General features: G+C 40.1%; 1 protein-coding gene across 2 annotated transcripts in view; it reads right to left on the bottom strand.

Annotated features, from left to right (window-relative positions):
• The window catches only part of TRPC4 (transient receptor potential cation channel subfamily C member 4), a 170,414-nt gene that overhangs the window by 20,452 nt on the left and 129,914 nt on the right, over positions 1-20,048 (bottom strand). For both annotated transcript variants that reach the window (XM_054812973.1, XM_054812974.1), the window contains 3 exons: positions 12,193-12,332; positions 2,633-2,946; positions 168-363 (listed from right to left, as the gene is read on the bottom strand). In XM_054812973.1, coding sequence (XP_054668948.1) covers positions 168-363; positions 2,633-2,946; positions 12,193-12,332 — 650 coding nt within the window. The remainder of the gene's footprint in view (positions 1-167; positions 364-2,632; positions 2,947-12,192; positions 12,333-20,048) is intronic.

The raw sequence follows: 20,048 nt of genomic DNA, 5'->3' as shown, positions 1-20,048 counted from the left end.
GGGTCTGGTTTCTGTGTCCTTCCAGAACAGTGCAAAAGAATTACAGCAAATCAGAGAATTTGTTCCAATATTCTGTCTGTAAAAAAGATCTACTGCCAGAAAAATGGGATGTGGGAACAGAGAGCAGGTATATATTATAAATTATCTAAGGATAAGGAACAACTTACAGCAATAAGCTGGTAAGAATTATTCATCATGGCTATTAGCATGTTGAGTAGAACAACCAGAGAGATTACATTATAGGTACCAAACATGGTGGCCCCAACAAATTCAGTAAATTCATGCCTTGCTTTCACATTGGTCACATAGAGATTGATGAGTCCAAATATAGACCAGAATAATGACTGCAGCGTTTCAAATAATCTGAAAAACAAAATCCGAAAGGAACAGCTGTATGACAACAACATATGTACTTTTCAGATTGTTCAGTTTTACCCCAAACACAAAAAAGTCCTTGACTTGACTTGATTGAGATGAATGATACTTATCACGATATAGGCAACATATATGGAATATATATCTAGGGAAACAATGGCTTGATGTTTCAAATCTGAGCCTCTAGATATACAATATCGAATCTATAAATAAGCCTGCGAGTAAAAGGCTGATTTTGTTCAAACTTCTGAGGGATAGATACAGTTTTAGAGATATTATTTTGGACACCTGCCTTTGAAGTATTTTGACCATTTGCCTTTTCTGTAGAGGGTAGAACAAAGATCCAAAAGTAACTTAACGATTGTGTTTCACCAAGATGTTAAAACAATTACGGTATCCTCATACCTACTTGGTGTTGTCAGTTTATGCAATTTCTAGTTTGTGTTGAGAGCCATTGAGATAAAAGGAGTTGTATAATTAGGACATTATTATCATTAGCATATGTTTTGTTTTGCAAAGAATGGAGACATTAAAAAGACAAAATGACACCCTCAGATGAAATGTGCTTTTATAACTAAATGATATGGTATTGCCTTAGAGAAGTTTGGGACAATGGCTCGGAAGCTAAATAACAATAACCAACTTCAAAAAAATCCTCTGCAACTAGATAGCCTGACATAATTTCACTTTTGTACAACATTCAGCTACACTGTGTGTCATAAGCATGGGCTCTGGTTAGCCCAGTTGCTCCTGAAAAGTTTGGAGCAAAATTTTCTTCCTGTCTGGTCCCATATCTTGAGATGAATTGGAGTGAGTTTTCCCCATGGCCTCTCTCCTCTCCCTCACCCCAACACCAGAAGCAGGTTACCCGGACAGGACGTGTGGGCCACCAGCACTGTCCTCACTGCACCCAGAGCCAGGAGGCTGCTGAACTGTTGGGACTTGTACCACCCTGGGCAGCCCTGCACGTTGGGACCCGCTGCCCAGAACCAGGCAAAGCTTAAGGCTTCAGACCCTTTCCCACCCTGCGGTATCATCTGTGAAATGTAACTTGGTCATGAAACCCAGTACAGTGCTGCCCTATGGAGATGCCTGAGAGGGCAGTATGCTTTTACTTATAGAAACTCTAGGTCCTGACTGTCTGCTCCTTTAAAACAGTGTACATGAGTGGTAAAGTACTGCTCTGGAGTCTCTCGCATGCTTTGCACTTGCCTGAGCACAAACCGAACAACCACTACTCTCCCCTGCTCGCAGCTGCAGAAAAGGCTCATAAGGCATCGCAGTTTGCCTTGAAACCATCTTCTGGCACTAGTACCAGTAGTTCCAACTATTTCCTGGAGCAATAATATTGCTTGCCTCAATGTTCAGCTCTTAAAAATTTCCCTGAGCTTTTCTGTTCAGATCACACAAAGTTTAGACACGTATAGGATGTTATTAACATGCAAGATAAATATGCTGTGCCTAGGCAAAGTTATGTGATTAAGATGATATAAAAGGTGTTATTTTTATAAAATTATTTACTTTGAGAATGAAGCCATTGGTAATAAATATATTCTAAAAACAGCCTAAATATGATTCATAGAAGGTAATAGGGAACAGGTATTTATAGCAGGAGTTTAAATCAGATTGGAAGTTGAAAGATGAGACAGAGAATTACTGCTCATTTAGTAGTGTTTTGGTACTCTAGATGAACTACAGAAGAGAGTGAAATCAGATTGATTTTTAAGTGAAAAAAACCCAACAACTTTAAATCAGAAATTAGAATACAGTATTTGATTGCATGGAGTAGATTCAGGGTCAATACAAGCCTGGACTGAACGTTTTTTCCTGCCTCAGTTTCTCACATTTACAAGGCATCTTCATGTTTTAGAACATCAAACTTATTTAATGCCCACAAGTAGATACAGAAGAAATGCAGAGCGACAGCTGCCGGGATAAGCATGCTCTGATCTGGTGACCTTTTTTCCCTTAATTCTAAATACAGACTTTCTAATCTCATATTACCTCCCCCTCCTCTTTATTTTGTCTTTTGAGATATCTTGAATTGTATAGAATTCACTGTGGTATGGGATGAACATTATTACAGAGTCATGTAATGTTACTATTTATCTGTTTTATTAGGGTAACCTTGGATGCGTCTGTCAGGACACCACTGTAATACCAATAGAAAACAGACAGTCTCTTTCCTGTAAACAACATCCAAGTGATTAAAATATTGGGGGCAGAGGGGGAGGATAGAAACAGATCAGCCACTTACGTTGAAAAAGCATTATTCTGTTTTTCACATCTTATTCCTTTGCAGTTGCCGAGTTCATTTGTCTCATAGTAGAAGTACAGCTGGTTCAATCCATTTGCAAAAGCTAGCAGCACAAGGCAGTATATGAAGAGAAACTTCAAAATGTCCAGCAACATTCTTCCTAGAGATATCTGCAGAGGTCCCAGGTGAGAATTTGCAGTGAATAATGAGATCAATCGTAGGGAGCTAAAGATGTTTGCGATTGCAAACAGGGCTTCAGCCACCAGGGTTGGATGCCACATGTCCCAGCTCTCCCGTGGAACAAACCCACTATACTGAAAACAAGCAGAAGGGAAGAAATTATTCCTCTATATTTATGCATAAACATGTATGACAATTTCCTTATAAGCTGTTCAATTAATTTGCAGACAGCACAGTAAAACTCAACATCTTTTGGAAAGCAACATGTCTTCAGGAGAGATTTATTTTAGCAAAACAAAAAATGGGCAGTATCCATGTACTTGTCCTTCATTTTTATCTACAGGAGGGTCTATGCTTTCTAAATTTTTGTCTGGGTTTTGCATTTGGTTATAATTTCCACAGTAGCGAAAGCAAGTCTAACAATTCTGACTGAGAGTAAAAGGAAGTTTTTGAACTCCTGGGTTTTTAGAATTATAGAAACTTTCAGCTGTATAATCAGGTAAATTAGTTCTTTGGAGAACAGCGCAGATACAATAATGATGTATAGAAACCTGCAAGAACTTTGGCAAGTTGGAAGAAAACATTTAATCAAAGAATAAGTATATTGCTTAATCACTAACACTGGACCAATGATGAAAAAACTGTTTATTAATGAACCATGGCAAATTATTTGTGTGTCTCATTATCAAAGAGTCTGATCCCTGGAACTATGACACTTTACTGTTTCAGCCATACCAAAAAATTTCTTGAAGATGAAAGACGTTACTTTGAACTGAGGCTTAACTACTGTGGCAGGCTCATCATTATTAATTGGGTCTCATTAATCTGTTTTACAGAAAGCACTAGAGGACAGAATCTATGCTATGAAGCACTCTAAAACCATGGGATAATATAATATGAAGCAGATTTCAAAGAGGGACTATGGTTCAGTCTGTATTTACCTACTCTATGCCACCCAGATGCATCCTTCAGAGCTGGTGAGCCTGCCCTCAGTAGTAAGGAAAGGGACTCTTCCATGTCACTGGGGCCAGATGAAACAACACAGCCAGTTATCACAACATTTACGCACCATGCTCACTCTCCAAAGAAGGTGACTACTCTCAAGGTGGTTCGAGACCACATTAATATAAATATGTCTATGGGACCCGACGAGATGCATCCCAGAATCCTGAGGGAACTGGCTGATGTAGTTGCCAGGCCACTCTCCATGATATTTGACAGCCTGGTGAAGTCTCTGGTGACTGGAAAAAGGGAAACATTGCACCCATTTTCAAAAAGGATAGAAAGGAGGACCTTGGGAACTACTGACCTGTCAGCCTCACCTCTGTGCCTGGGAAGATCATGGAACAGATCCTCCTAGAAGCTATACTAAGGCACATGGAGGACAGGGAGGTGATTCGAGAAAGCCAGCATGGCTTCACCAAGGGCAAGTCCTGCCTAACCAATCTAGTGGCCTTCTATGACGGAGTGACTACATCAGTGGACAAGGGAAGAGCTACGGATGTCATCTATCTGGACTTCTATAAGGCCTTTGATACAGTCCCCCACAACATCCTTCTCTCTAAACTGGAGAGATATGGATTTAATGTGTGGACTGTTTGGTGGATGAGGAATTGGTTGGATGGTTGCATCCAGAGGGTAGTGGTCAATGACTCAATGTTCAGATGGAGATCAGTGACAAGTGGTGTCCCTCAGGGGTTTGTATTGGTACCAGTACTGTTTAATATCTTTATCAATGACATAGACTGTGGGATCGAGCACACACTCAGCAAGTTTGCACATAGAATCATAGAATCATAGAATGATTTGGGTTGGAAGGGACCTTAAAGATCATCTAGTTCCAACCCCCCTGCTGCGGGCAGGGACACCCTCCACTAGACCACATTGCCCAAAGCCCCATCCAACCTGGCCTTGAACACTTCCAGGCATGGGGCATCCACAACCCCTCTGGGCAACCTGTTCCAGTGCCTCACCACCTTCACAGTAAAGAATTTCTTTCTAATATCTAATCTAAATAGACCCTCCTTCAGCTTGAACCCATTACCCCTTGTCCTGTCACTACACTCCCTCATAAACAGTTCCTCTCCAGCTTTCCTGTAGGCCCCTTCAGGTACTGGTAAGCTGCAATTAGATCTCCCCGGAGCCTTCTTTTCTCCAGGCTGAACAATCCCAACTCTCTCAGCCTGTCCTCATAGGAGAGGTGCTCCAGCCCTCTGATCAGCTTCGTGGCCTCCTCTGGATTCGCTCCAACAGCTCCATGTCTCTCCTGTACTGGGGCCCCCCAGAGCTGGACACAGTACTGCAGGTGGGGTCTCACAAGAGCAGAGTAGAGGGGCAGGATCACCTCCCTCAACCTGCTGGTCACGCCTCTTTTGATGCAGCCCAGGACACGGTTGGCTTTCTGGGCTGCAAGTGCACACTGCCGGCTCATGTTGAGCTTCTCATCAATCAATACCCCCAAGTCCTTCTCCTCAGGGCTGCTTTCAATCCATTCCTCACCCAGCCTATAGCTGTGCTTGGGATTGTGCTGACCCACGTGCAGGACCTTGCATTTGGCCTTGTTGAACTTCATGTGGGTCGCACGGGCCCACCTCTCCAGCCTGTCAAGGTCCCTCTGGATGGCATCCCTTCCCTCCAGTGTTTCGACCACACCACACAGCTTGGTGTCGTTGGCAAACTTGCTGAGGGTGCACTTGATCCCACTGTCCATGTCGCCAACAAAGATGTTGAACAGTGCCGGTCCCAGTACTGACCCCTGAGGAACACCACTCGTCACCGTTCTCCACTTGGACATTGAGCCGTTGACCACAACTCTTTGAGTGCGACCATCCAGCCAATAATATATGATACCAACCAAAAGGTGGTTGACACACCTGAGGGACAGGATGCCATTCAGAGGGACTTGGATTAGCTCAAGAAGTGTGAACATCATGAGGTTCGACAAGGCCAAGTACAAGGTCCTGCACCTCAGTTGGGGCAACCCTGCTATCTATGCCCCCTGGCAGATGAAGGGATTGAGAGCAGCCCTGCTGAGAAGGACTTGGGGGTACTGGTGGATGAAAAACTGGACATGACCTGTGCTTGCAGCCTAGAAAGCCAACAGCATTCTGGGCTGCAGAAAACAAAGCATGGCCAGCAGTTCGAGGGAAGTAATTCTGCCCCTCTACGCCACTCTGGTGAGACCCCACCTGGAGTACTGCATCCAACTCTGGAGTCCTCAGTGCAAGAAAGGCATGGACCTGTTGGAGTGGGTCCAGAGAAGGGCCACAAAAAGGGATGGAACACCTCTCCTGTGAACAAAGGCTGAGACAGTTGGGGTTGTTCAGCCTGGAGAAGAGAAGGCAAATTATTGCAGCTTTTCAATACTTAAAAGGGGCTTATAAGAAAGATGGGGACAGCGTTTTAGTAGGGCCTGTAGCGACAGGACAAGGGGTGATGGTTTTAAACTGAAAGAGGGTAGATTCAGACTAGATATAAGGAAGACATTTTTTACGATGGGTGTGGTGAAACACTGCACGGTTGGACTTGATGATCTTAGAGGTCTTTTCCAACCTTAAAGATTCTGTGATTCTATGAATAGGCTGCCCAGAGAGGTTGTAAATGCCCCATCCCTGGAAACATTCAAGGTCAAGTTGGATGGGGCTCAGAGCAACCTGATCTAGTTGAAGATGTCCTTTCTTATTGCAGGGGGTTTGGACTAGATTACCTTTAAAACTCCCACCCAAACTATTCTAAGATTCTGTGATTCTACGATTCAAACTGCAGATGGGAACTGGGCATTGTTTTGGACAGTACTAGTTGGCGCAGGACCCCACCATGCTGAGGTTGCTCTAGAAAACTGCTAGAGCAGGTAAGACAGTCACAGTGCCTGACAGCACTCCCTGGCACTGTTTTACTCATATACAAGCAGCCATAGCATCTGGCAGTCTTGTGGATTTGGGGATGAGAACTGCAACACTGGAGAACAGTGATCCATTGGAGAGTTAAGAATTACTCAGCCTTACATTTCAACCACCGGTGATAATTGTGTTCTACAGAGCAGGGAATTAAATCCAGACCTGTTGGAGTCATAGGTCAGTATTCTCTCTATTAGCCTATCCTCTCCCATAATGATTATGCTGTAAAATCAAGTCTTACTGCATTTGACATCGTAGCTCCAAGAGAGGTGCTATTCTGCCTCATCCACTATTGCCCTTCAGTCCAGTTCTGATTGATTCAAGATTGGTGATGAAGTAACAAACAGACTGAGTTACCACAGACACCAGCTAAGAGACAAAGGCAAGAAGAAAATAAAAAAGAAAAATTTTTCAATGCTAATTGAGAAAAGAGAGATGAGAATTCATCAGCATGTCTTTCTTTGAATAATATTATACAGTATATTACTGTGAATTCTGACAGCACTTTACAACCCTGCCATATGAAAACTTGCACCTATTAAATAACTAGGAACAGTTGTCAGTACAAGCAATGATTAGGTGCTGAATAGTGCAGTAGATGCTCAGATTAGGGAAAAGTACACAAGGTGTATTGAGGGGTATGAGGCCAAATATATTCCTGAAAAAAAATAAAGATATGTAAAACTAGGAAGACACGAGGTTTTTGGTAGTCAATCAAAAGCATCCAACTGCAGACATATTTTAGGTGAAAGCAAGTAGTGGCAGGTTCCAAGGAAGTTAAACAAGCAGGGGAAAAAAAAAATCTAAGGAAATGTCCTCCTGAGAAAAACATGGAACTACAGGACACTGAATAAGGATAGCATATGATACAGTGAGACCAAGGATCAAGTTGAACCAGTCAGGTGTGGACAGGCGCATCTGTACTTTCCGTCACCTCCTTTTACAGTCAGCAAAGAAAAATGGGCATTTCTAGAGTAGTAGGAAAGCAGATATTCCAAACAGGTCAGGGGAGCTGCTGTTCAATGTTCTCTGTTTCTCCTCATTGATTATTGGGATAGGGGAGAGGCTATCTTATAGCTGTAGTCTGACAAGATGTATCCAACATTACCTTTTTCTAGAAGAGATAAGGTTAAGGAGAAAGGTGAGAAGAACGGACTTTATGATGTTCCTGATTGAGACATAAAACTGGTGTGTTAAAACAGTCAGAAAAGATCAAATGACCTCTTATTTGTAAAAGGGAAATCAAAGACATAATTATGTTTTTTCAGCTTAACTGACTCTGCCTTTCTTGGGTCCAAACACTTCCTGCATGTGTAGGTACAATGCAAAAAGACTCATGGTTGTAAGCAGAGAGGGCTGTTATTTTAGTTGTGAAGAGACATGATTTAAGAGACTGGAAATACTTGGTTGAAAAATAGTGAGAAAGGTGAAGGTCTGAGAAGTAAGTTTGGAAATGACCTGTGAAATATACTAGCTGAAAGAAGACAGCAAATAATATAAAGAAAATCATGACTATAAGAGGGCCTCTGACAACAAAACCCTACTGATTCCACTAACTAGAGGATTCTGAAAAGAAATCTAGAATATCAAAGAAGAACCAAGAGAACAAAGAAGCTCACGTGTGAAAAGAAAAAGACAGCAGAGGAGTGAAAAGACTAAGCACATTAAAAGCAGAAACAGTGAAAATATGAAAAAAAGAAAAACTGTATTTTAGGACCAAACAACCCAAAACATGTAGAATTGAAGTATTTGTTCTCTCACTCACGCTTGTTGATGTTCTTCTGTTCTGTATATAATAAATAAATGGTTATTGTTCTAGGGAATGGAAAATTGTAAGAGCAAATATAGCAACACTGAGCTAGTTGTAAATCATAATGTTGATACTTTGCAGTCTTTTTTTTTATTATTTTGTGACCCTGCTGAATTTCTGTCCCCACTTCAAATGCAAACACAACCTTTTGACATGTAACAAAGCCAACCATCATTTAACACGATTAAATAATACCTATCATTGGCTCGTTGGTTGAAGGAAATGTACATGGCACATCAATGGAAAATTAAGAAGAGCAGAAAACAAATTGAACAGGATATAAACAGCAGAGTTTCAAGGCAAATATATGATGATTGCGTGATATCACCCAGGGAATACAAGATAATAATTCTTGATCCTTACTCAAAGGAATTCAAATGCAAATCTAATATCAGAACCATTTGTGAGAAAAAAGCTGAGTGATCACTGTTTTCCCATGAAAAAAAAATGTCATGGACCGTAGATCTCATGAAAGCACTAAAAGAGATCAAATAGACATGTAGATCAGGCTACATGATTTTTTAATGGTCTGTTGGACCTTGGTCAAATGTGACCCCTTGTTTCTGATGACAAAAAGAAAAGTTAAATAATATCCATTTCAGAAAAAGAAGTTTAAACCCTGTTCTGAAAGGTCAGATGTGAATGTGAACTCTTCCTATTTTCAAATGTATGTCCCGATCTTTGCATTCATTATGCTGAATTTCAGAGTGGCAGTAGGAAGAGGGTGAGGGGACCGCCTAGCAAAAAACTTTAAAACAGTGATTACACCGAGCAATTGAGTCTATAATTTTTTGGAGGAAAGGGGGGAGGAGGGTTAATACTCCTATGTAAATGGACATTCAGTCTGTGAATCTATTGAAACATCGATCAAAACCATTTTACAATGCAAACATATAAGAAGAAGATGTTTGCTTCTGCAGAACTGGTGGCAGAAGAGAAATATAATCTTATTTACTACTGAACAGAGCAGATCTGACACGGTGATAATTAACCCAGTAAATATTGAGACAAATAATGTATTTTTTAGTTACTTTTCAGAGTCCTTACCTTGAATAGGAACCTCTTTCCCTACTAGCTTTTCATGTCAGTGGCGGAGACAGATAAGCAGTTATATGAACTTGCATATCTATAGCAGAATAGGAAGCAAGCAGCACTAGGTCCAATGCTCAGGTTCAACAAATATTTAAGATAAAGCAAGCAGGGTCTGCACATAACTTGGCTCTGTACTTAACTTTATGCATCATTACAAAATAAATTATCTTCCAAAACCATAAAAATAACCATTTTTCTTAGAGCACAATGATTTCTGTTTATATTTATAACCCTCCATCAAAACAGATGTGTTGCTTAAAATCAGTCGTCTTGTAATCTCATAAAACATGTGACAATGCACTATTTATAATCACATTATTTATGAGGGAGAGAGCGTTTTCAGTGGATATACTGGATAATTTAAAAAGACCTCACATGTTGATATACAATCAGAGACAAAAAGCATAGCCCTTTGAAAAATATGAGGTGTACTCATTTTATTTGAATACTGGCAGTGAAACTGATAACTTTGAGTTATCTTAGTGGTTCTCTCATCCTCAGATTACACTCTTTGGTGTATTTTACGCTATCCCATCAGCTGCTGTAAATAATATCCATCTGCTTAACTACTGTGTCAGCCAGAGAGCCTCGAATGGGCAATAAACACTACATTTTTATCTGGGAACATCTATCACACAGGAGACTGGTATGAGGGCACTCTCCTAATTTAATCAAGAGAGTTGGTTAAAATGCTTTCTTAAGTGGCTTGAGCTGATTCAGAGAAGGTAGAATACATCTAAGAACTGGGCTTATAGATTTGATTCAGTAAATACAGAAAAGCTGTATTTTAGAAAAACCTGTCTTGCAAGGTTTAGGAAATGAAAATAAAAGCTTTACATCAAAATGTACTGGTTATGTTTGGCAGCCTCTCAATCTCATCTGGCATAGAGGTGGCAAACCCTGTTGTAGGTATTTGAGGGAAGTATGGTTGGGTATGAAGTTACTCTGTTCATTACCTCATCATGTGTTTTGATTGCTTGCCACAACTGAGGCTCTTTTAAGGAACAAAAAGATATTTGGGTGCAAAATTGCACATGCAGTAAAAAAATAATAGCCGCAGAACCACAGATAGTGCTTTACGCACTGCGTTGATTATGACTGGCATGCAAGCACTGATTTGGAGAGTAATGGATGCGCATCATCCCAGATACTGTCACCTTGGAATCTGATTACCATAAGCACAAACTGACTGGGAGATGAAAGGATTATAATGTCTTCTAATTAATATTATTCTAAAGTGAATAATTAGCCGTCTCCAATGCTTCGGAAACATGCATTTTTAACGAACTGCTTGCTTTGTTACATGGGACAGTGAAATAACTATTTATTTTCCAGTCACTTTATGATAGGGTATCCTTGTGTGTACAAAGGCATTTAATCAGCTTTAAATGACAGCTCTTCTCACACTTTTGAGCATCTTGCTCTTTCAGGCAACTTCCAAATTTCTTTGAGTGAGAAGACTTCCAAAGGATTGAAGCCAGAGAGCCGGCATGCCAGAAACCTTTTGTCACAGGAGAAGGCTGGTGTGTCAAGAGATCACTAGTCTTTGCTCATCCCTGCCCTGATCGGCTGATGTGTGGACCCTTGTGAATAGACACAAGATGATATAAATTAGAGGTTCCTGTGTTCCTCTATATTTATGGCAGGGCTGCTGTGAGAACAGCTGCTGTTTGAGGATAGGGAGCTATAACCAGCTACTTGACGGCTGTCTCCTTTTCTTTTCCCAGCCAAAAGTATCTTGGCAGAGGAGAGACTCTCCTTCCACGCGTACAGGGTAGCTGATGGCAGGGAACTTGAAACAGCTGAAATACAATGCTGATCACAGTGGCCAGCAAAAATGGGCTTGTTATCTTTACTTGGATGTGATAAGAGCTCCATGACAGATGCTAAGAAATGCTTTCATTTCCTTTCGGATGTGGTTTCCTTGCATTTAATACCATTTTTTGATTAAAATGTTTCATTTTATGAGGAATTTCTGTCATATTATGGATTCATGTTGAATACATACAAAATGCAACATGTTCCGTAGCCTTGGAAAGAAGGGCTGTTTTGCTGGAAGATGCCTCAAACAGTGGGAATAAAAAACTATTCATAAAAAGTCCATGAAAAGGATGAGAAAATGAACATATCCAGCCTCGAGTGACCATTTTATCTCCTTCAGCTTTACTTTTTCATGTTACACTTATAATGAATTTTCCAATCAAAATTTAAATCCTTCTCTTTAACTTTTTATCTATAATTTCTTGCTGGAAAATAGGCAAAGGCTAACACAAAACATAATTTTGTGCAAACATTATTAAATATTACCAGTGATTTTCCTTTTCCAACAAAATGACAGTATGACTGTTCAGGATCAAATAACAAAAGATTGCCTAGGCCAAGAAGAAAAAAGTATAAATCACAATGTTTTGTTCACTCTTATCCTGATCTAGTTTGTTGTCGTAGCTGCAGAAGATTGAATAAGCACATTATACATCTCTTGCATTGCTAAGCCTAAGAACCTCCAAATATAGGAGAAAGTTTGAAGAAGCCTAATTTCTTTTATCTTAAATATTTTAATGATTTTTTAAGAAAAAGTTTACCTTTGAAAATGCAACAATTTTCAAAGAGATTGTTGCTAAGTACAAGGAGTTCATTACAAAATCCATGAGGTTCCACCAATCGTGAATGTAGTCCTGTAGTCCACCATCCCACATCTGTTTAATTTCACCCCAGATAAAACCTGTAAATAGAACACAATGCATTAAGCATGAATATGAAATAAAAAAAGTTGTGACTATTCTAGACACTTATCTCACAATGGATTGATTCTCCTTACATTAATTATAAAGGGAAGGTGGATAAGTGCTCTAAATTACACATTTAGTTAGGTCAAATTTTATCTTCCCATTAATATTTCCGGAATTAATTTGTCAGGCAAAAAAAAAAAAAAATCATCTGCAAGGGCAATTTCTTTGGCTTTCTTCAATCTCTTTTCCTATTGTATCCTAATAAGTATAAAATGGGTCTTAAAACCATTCGCCACTGCCAACTCTGTCCTTGGTATCTGCTGCAATATAATTCAAACTGGAAAATTTATGACTGCAGGAGTCAATCCAACACATTAATGTATTTCAATTGGAACTCACACAATAAGGAAGAGAATTTCTATTGTTGTCAATGCTGAACTGAAGCCTCCCTTTTTCATAGGAAAGAGTAGCATCTCCAGCAGAATATGTTTTATTGATTCCTTCCTTTGGCATATGAAGGAATGGAAACTGTTTTCAGGTGTGCAGAGCACACATTGCACTGGACACAAAGTGATACAGAAATATTCACTCACAATGGGTAATTTTGCAAGTTGACTGACACATGAATTTGGTTTAGCAGCTCCAGAAACAACTGTGTGGAGACTCTTTTATGCTATAAACTTTAAAACCTCTCTGAAGAAGGTACTCCACATTATTGTATAATATGGTATGATAAAACAACATTTAGATGTATATTTCATATTATTATCTGCAGAGCTTTTTTGATAACAATGCCAATAGAACTTTTATTTTCTCACAGCTAATTGTTTTCTTAAAGGAATGTCTTACTTTTATGCTCATTAACAGGACAAAATTCACCACAAAAGAGACCAGCCTCTCACATATAGATGCTGAGATACAGTCAATTCAACATGGTTTTTATCCACTTGCTTATCACCTGTTCCTTTAGAAAATGTTGAACAGATTTCATGTGGGGCCTATAGAGTCCTGCATCATTCTAGTCTGGGCTTAATTCACCTTGAACCTTAACATTTTGTCTCAATGGTCTTCTAGATGACTGCATGGAAAACTTGTGTCTTCTCTCAAACATGATACCTAAGAAGTAATTCCTGGTCTATTCTTGTTTGTGCCAGGTAGGTTTTTTAGTTATTTGGAAGGCAGGAGGGGGATAGATGGGAGGAGTACAATTTCATTTTTTAGTGTTTTGGCTTGAGTCTTTCTGTCTCCTGACTGCTTTCAAAAGGAAAGGTTCCCTTCCTCACTACCTTCTCCCCTGAAATCTCAGCCACGTGTCTCCATCTGATTTCTGTGTGTCATCACCAGCAATCATGAGCCTCAGGAGTATCCAAATCATCTCAATGGTACAGCAACTTTTATCTTCATAGAGTTCATTTTCAGCCATGCCACCATCACTATTTCAGCATTCTGTAAAGCTGGGGGAACACATTCTGAGAAAGGACCATGGTGGGAACATGTAGACAGGAAAGTGGGATATGGGATTTTAGCATCTACAACAGCCTAGAGACTGACTGCAACCCTACCTTTAGGTGATCAGATAAAACTAATACACAAAATACAGCACTTTTAAGCAGCTAACATTTATTTTCAAGCTGCAATTAATTGGGATGAGTCACAGTGAGAAAACAGTTGAACATTATTGCACGGAAGGGGTCAATATCCACTAACAGTGTCCACTGCTGCTGTTAACTGCCATCACAAAGGGAACACACCTTCACAGGGCTACTAGGCAGGCTCATAAATGCCTGCCCGTTTCAGCCTGTGAAATGACTTAACCACTTATGCTTCAAAGAGCTGGTCACTCCTGACACACAGTATGAACATGACGACAGCAGGTCTGGCTCCCCCTTCTCTCCACAGTCCCTTCCAACCTTCAACACACAGTCCATATACTTGTAAATATCCCTGCTTGCTCTTCTGCTGCCCTTTAGGCATAATGTTAAGCATCATCGGGTCATAAAAGCAGCTGTTTTGTGGGCAGCAATATACCCCTCACATTTCAGAGACTGCTCTGAATCACCCCAACTGAAGAACGGCACATAAAAATAACCATTGTGCTGCAGGAGCTTGAGGAGACCTGGCTCCAGGCTGAGAGGAGACCTGGAGCCAAAGTCTGTGTAATACAGATATGGCCCCTAAGCCTCAGTGTTAGAGAACAGTTCCTTGGTCTTTTTTATTTAATAATACAGATGTAGCCCCAGGATCTTGACACTGGGAAGGCTGCTATGGCACAGAAACCAGACAGTTGCATTAATAGAAAATGCCCAAATAAAAAGACTTTACACGAATCAATACAGGCATTCATAGAATTAAACAAACTCTTTTGTAATTTATCACAGTTAAGCAGTCCCTTTAAAATATGCTTTAAAAACAGAGCAGAAATTGGTTGGGATGATTAATAAGATGAATGCTTAAGTGAGAGGCTGTAGGTTCATTAATGTCTTCTGCTGAGATGTTCCATGATTCACAACCAGCCAAAGACTTGAACTGACACAAATGCAACAGGGCTGTTCTCTGTAAGACTGTTGCTCAGCATCATATGCTTTGATGGCACTGCCTAAAAGATAATAGAATTATGTACAGATTGAAAAAGAAATGCTGACTAATGCTGCTGCATTTGATTTGTTTTGTGAGTGAAAAGCCAGACTGTTCTTCCAAGCACTTCCTGGGCTTCAGAAAATGAGATGTAATTGTAAAGTTGACATCAACAGAGAAATACTGACCTATTATAGAATAGTGGAAGAGAGTATATGGCTGTTGTAAATGTTATAATTTTGAATTAGAAACACAAGTAATCCAAACTACCAGTAATGTTGAAGTTTGGCAGGTAAAAGTTCTAAGTATACTTTGACATCGTAATGGTGGTGATTCCAATTTTTCTTTTCTTGGTTCAAGACAACTTTTATGTTCAACCTGATGCAGGGCTTGTTCTTTTCAAGCAAATAATTATAGAAAACTGGAAATCCTACATATTTGTTGGTTGTACTGGAGATGTGATAGTTTAGTATTTCTCGCCAGCTAAGGCATCGAAGTGCAAAATCCATATATACAGTTACTAAGATCTTATGGGACTCCAAGAACTAGGCTGACTAATGGATGCTATGTTTGTGACACAATCCATGCATCTACAGTAGTGCTTCCCAGATATGTCTTTCTGAAGGCAAATCTTTGAAGGTTGATTGCCAAAGGCCACAACACCAGGGTCTTTGGAGGTACCTGGCCTCTATGGCTAGGTACCCTGAGGGGTGCTCAGTTAGAACAATGAATGCTGGAAGAACTGGGATATCTGGAGTTCTGTAAATCCTCCCAAGTGTGCCTGAAGCATTATGCTAGAAAAGCGTACTGTGAAATCCTGGAGCCTTTCTGCAAAGATGAAGATTTCTCTAAGACGTGGTGAGCTTACATTATGGAGCTATTCTGAGTAATGAACCTCAGGGATTCCAAGTTGTGCTGTTTAGCATCAATTTATGGTCACATAGTCAGTGGTCTTGAAATCTTGCTGTAGATCATAACTATAACTTTTTGCAAGGGTTGGGGGAAGAAGTCAGCTCTTATCTTCACAGGGTCTGATACAATATGCCAATTTTGTTCTGTTACATTCACTGGGAGAATCAGGAAAAGCTAGGAAAATATGTGTATTTTTTAAAAAAAGAAAAGACATCCAGAGATTAGGGCAGCATTACCTCTGTGACCTTGCACACTTCCCTTTTCTATTTAGAAGACTTACAGATAGCTGGACACAACCTGACTTTATTATCTAAGGATACTTTTGGGCAATTCCAAAATGTGACCTGACATGATAGAAGAGGAGAAGACATGCAGTGACAAGACTGCCTAATGGGTGCATTGTTACAGGTAGGAAAGAGATCTAGAGTCCACACATGGTCTGGTTATTAATGTGCCAAAGCAGCAATGTCATGTCAGAGCTACGTGTTCAGCAGCAAGAAAGACATCTCAACAAAGCCGAGGGGATATCACCAGACTGCACACAGGTACTAGGGAAAAACTGCTAAGAGGAACCAGCCAAATACAAAGAGTGGATCTAAAAGCCTTTAGACAGTCAGGGTAGGGACAAGTTCATTGTCCAAAACTCTCTTTATGTCCCTGGCAGGAAACAAGCATCTCCAAGGCAATGATCCTGTCATCTGCAGGTGGCTCAATCTTCCCACTGACCGAAAAGGGAGCCATGGAACATCAGGCTGAATTAAAACAGATGCCTAAATTCCAGGTGCCTGTATTTAGTTGAAATAATTCCACCCAGAGCAGATTTCACTGTTTTAACTGGATAATCTTTGCTGTATTCTGGTTGTCTCTGCTCCAGCTGGGTCCTTCCTATCTCTTCATACCAGCTAGATTTCACACCTGCCTCTTATACCCTCACCTATCCATTCCCCATCAACCTGCTTTTACCATTTATTGCCACTTGAAAGGAAATTATCAACATTATGCAGCTCTTCCACCTCATTAGTCAAGGATTTAAATTGAAAAGTTGAAGGTGAGACTTTCAAGTATTTGTTGCATTGTTTATAACTAGATACTGGAGCAGTAAAAGAGAAATAACAGCATGGATATTTTGAAACAGGCTGAGATGATTGAAACAAATTTCATTAAACACCCTGTGGTTTTAATGGGATCAAATAGACATAAATTCAGGGCAAGAATCTCACAGCCCACATGAGGCCCTGGCAATGACAGACACTCTGGAGGTTTTTGTATACCAATGATCAATGCAATCATTTGACTGAAGTCCAGTTTGCCTTTCACAAGAAAGGAACTAAAATAGATCAGATAAAATAAATTTGAAGAAAAAATGGAATCTGTGTGCTGAATATATTTTCTTTTTGCAGTAAACATTTCTGAACATTGATGAAAAGATTTCTTTCTTCTAAAATAAATCCTACATATTATAAAAATAAATTTTATCCAAGCCAACGGAATGGATAGAAATTAAAATGCTTCTTGCTGAAGAACAAAAGGCACTGAAGTAAAATAAGAACTTTCTTAGAAAAATACTATATTTCATTTTAATTACATCTAAGAGTTTTAAAAATCCTTAAGAACTGAGTAATGGATATCAAATACTATATACGATCAATCTGTCGATTTTTGTATGTGTAGATACATCAATACATATACACTGATAAGAATAGAATCATAGAATAGAATCATAGAATGGTTTGGGTTGGAAAGGAATTTAAAGATCATCTAGTTCCAACCCCCCTGCCATGGGCAGGGACACCCTCCACTAGACCACATTGCCCAAAGCCTCATCCAACCTGGCCTTGAACACTTCCAGGGAGGGGGCATCCACAACCTCTCTGGGCAACCCGTTCCAGTGCCTCACCACCCTCACAGTACAGAATTCCATTTTTAACATCTAATCTAAATCGACCCTCCTTCAGCTTGAACCCATTACCCCTTGTCCTGTCACTACACTCCCTCATAAACAGTCCCTCTCCATCTTTCCTGTAGGCCCCTTCAGGTACTGGTAAGCCGCAATTAGATCTCCCTGGAGCCTTCTCTTCTCCAGGCTGAACAACCCCAACTCTCTCAGCCTGTCCTCACAGGAGAGGTGCTCCAGCCCTCTGATCAGCTTCGTGGCCCTCCTCTGGACTCGCTCCAACAGCTCCATGTCTCTCCTGTACTGGGGCCCCCAGAGCTGGATGCAGTACTCCAGGTGGGGTCTCACAAGAGCAGAGTAGATTTTTTTATTATATATATTTATCTATAAAATCTATATTTCCAGTCTTGAAATCTTTGGATGTTAGACACTGAAATGCCTTTTAAAAAATGTGGACCTACTTTTCTGTTCATAGAGTAAGACTCAGTTTGCACATTCACACCTTGCGACTTTAAGCAGGGCAGCAGCTCAATACTCTTATGAATGTTCTCTGTCCCTTTGGATAAAGCCTTAGGTTAGACATAGTATCTTCCTGTACAGGCTGGCAGATGACTTTCAGATGGTAGAAACTCTGGATCTATCCTGATGGATCTTGTTATCAATTTGCAGCTACCTAGTCCTGTAATTTTACTCCTAAGGAACATGTCTCATATTCCCATGCAGAAGAAACAAAAAACAAAAAAATAACTCCCCTGTGAAATCCATTCAACTTTATATTAAGTTCTAAGACAAAAAATTCTAGATATACCTTTTCTAAATTCCTTTCTTGTACTGAATGTTAAGCAACTACAAAAATGAAATACATTTTCCATGTTATGCCGTCTCCACAGCACTGACTTTTATAATTATGGTTAAAGTCACTGTAAATAAAAACATCAAGATTTATCAAAGAAAGATATGAAAGGCAGTGTCCTGAACTATTTTTGGTTTTAAAAAGATTTGTGGATCCCTAGTTAATTTTGTCCTTACCTTTCCCACAAAAGGTTGGTTGCTATGTGCTATTTTTGTTCCTTACCATTAAGTGATGGGAAGCAAGAGGTTCCTCAGGGTCAATCTCTGCATGCCAAGTTCAACAACAACCTTTTAGTATGTTTCTTGGAGAACATATTTTCACTGGACTGTGAAACCATTTAACTGACAAACTCAACTTTGCTCTACTATGCGATCTAGAGTTTTTCACGGATCGAACAAGAAGTGAGACAAGCTGCCAATGATCCAAAGCTCTCTGAAGCAAAAGAACGTCATTCCAGGGAATTCAGTGAGCATTGATAAGGCTTGAAATATCTCTCCTGTTTTACACTTGGGCTGATGAACTGATCTCTGCTGAAGGTATATGAAGGTAACAAGAGGAACAGAGAGACATCCTGGCATAATTCAAGGGCTCCCAATCTCTGGGGCATATTTTGTTAACAGAATACAGCTACTTCAAAGGAACATACACAAAATCAAAAGCACGCCTTCTGCTTTGCCCTGGGGACAGGGAAACGGGTGTTTGGGAGGGGAGCAACTGTGCACAGTGTCTGTGTCCTGTGTCAGGGCACAGAAAGAGCTGGGAATGGCATGGCCAGAGGCACCATTTATGTCCCATCTCTCTTCCCAGAACAGTTATAGTCAAGCAAGCTGAGTCTGGGAATTGCTGGTTCAACTTATCCGTGCAACACTGAGAATACTTAATATCTAACCTCAATTCACTCTTTGTCTTCACTTTCTTATCTGTACAATTGAATTTACTTCCTTCCCCCACAGAAGCAGTGAATATGAGTTTAGTAATGCCTCTGGAGTGCAGTGAAAAGGTAATGAACAATGCAAGGATTATGGAGCATTCAAGCTTTTTGGATGAACTATATCAGAGCTGAGAGCATTCAGTGCTGATTATGTACCAGCAGTGCATTTACTCTTGTGTTCAAGGAATCATAGAGTCATAGAATAGTTTGGGTTGGAAGGGACCTTTAAAGGTCCTCTAGTCCAACCCTCAAGGAAAAGTACAATTTCTAAGAAACAGTGATCAGCTGCAAATGAAACTGGTCTAGGCATGGCGTTATGAATTATGGTGTTATATATATGTATTTCACCTACTATGGAATGGCAGGTGCAAATGGTTTGGACAATCAGCAATAAACAGCCTCTTAAATATTTATGGCTTAGTTTCACCACCTAATCTAATAGCATCAGATTGTTCAGTTGCTTGAGTATTTATGCAGTAAGGCATCCATATAAGTGGGATAGTTGTTCCATTAACTCAGGGACAATAGCCAGTATCTTTAGACCA

This window comes from Grus americana, chromosome 1, assembly GCF_028858705.1.
Source record: "Grus americana isolate bGruAme1 chromosome 1, bGruAme1.mat, whole genome shotgun sequence".
NCBI classification, from domain to species: Eukaryota; Metazoa; Chordata; class Aves; order Gruiformes; family Gruidae; genus Grus; species Grus americana.
This window is presented reverse-complemented; position numbering and strand designations above follow the sequence as displayed.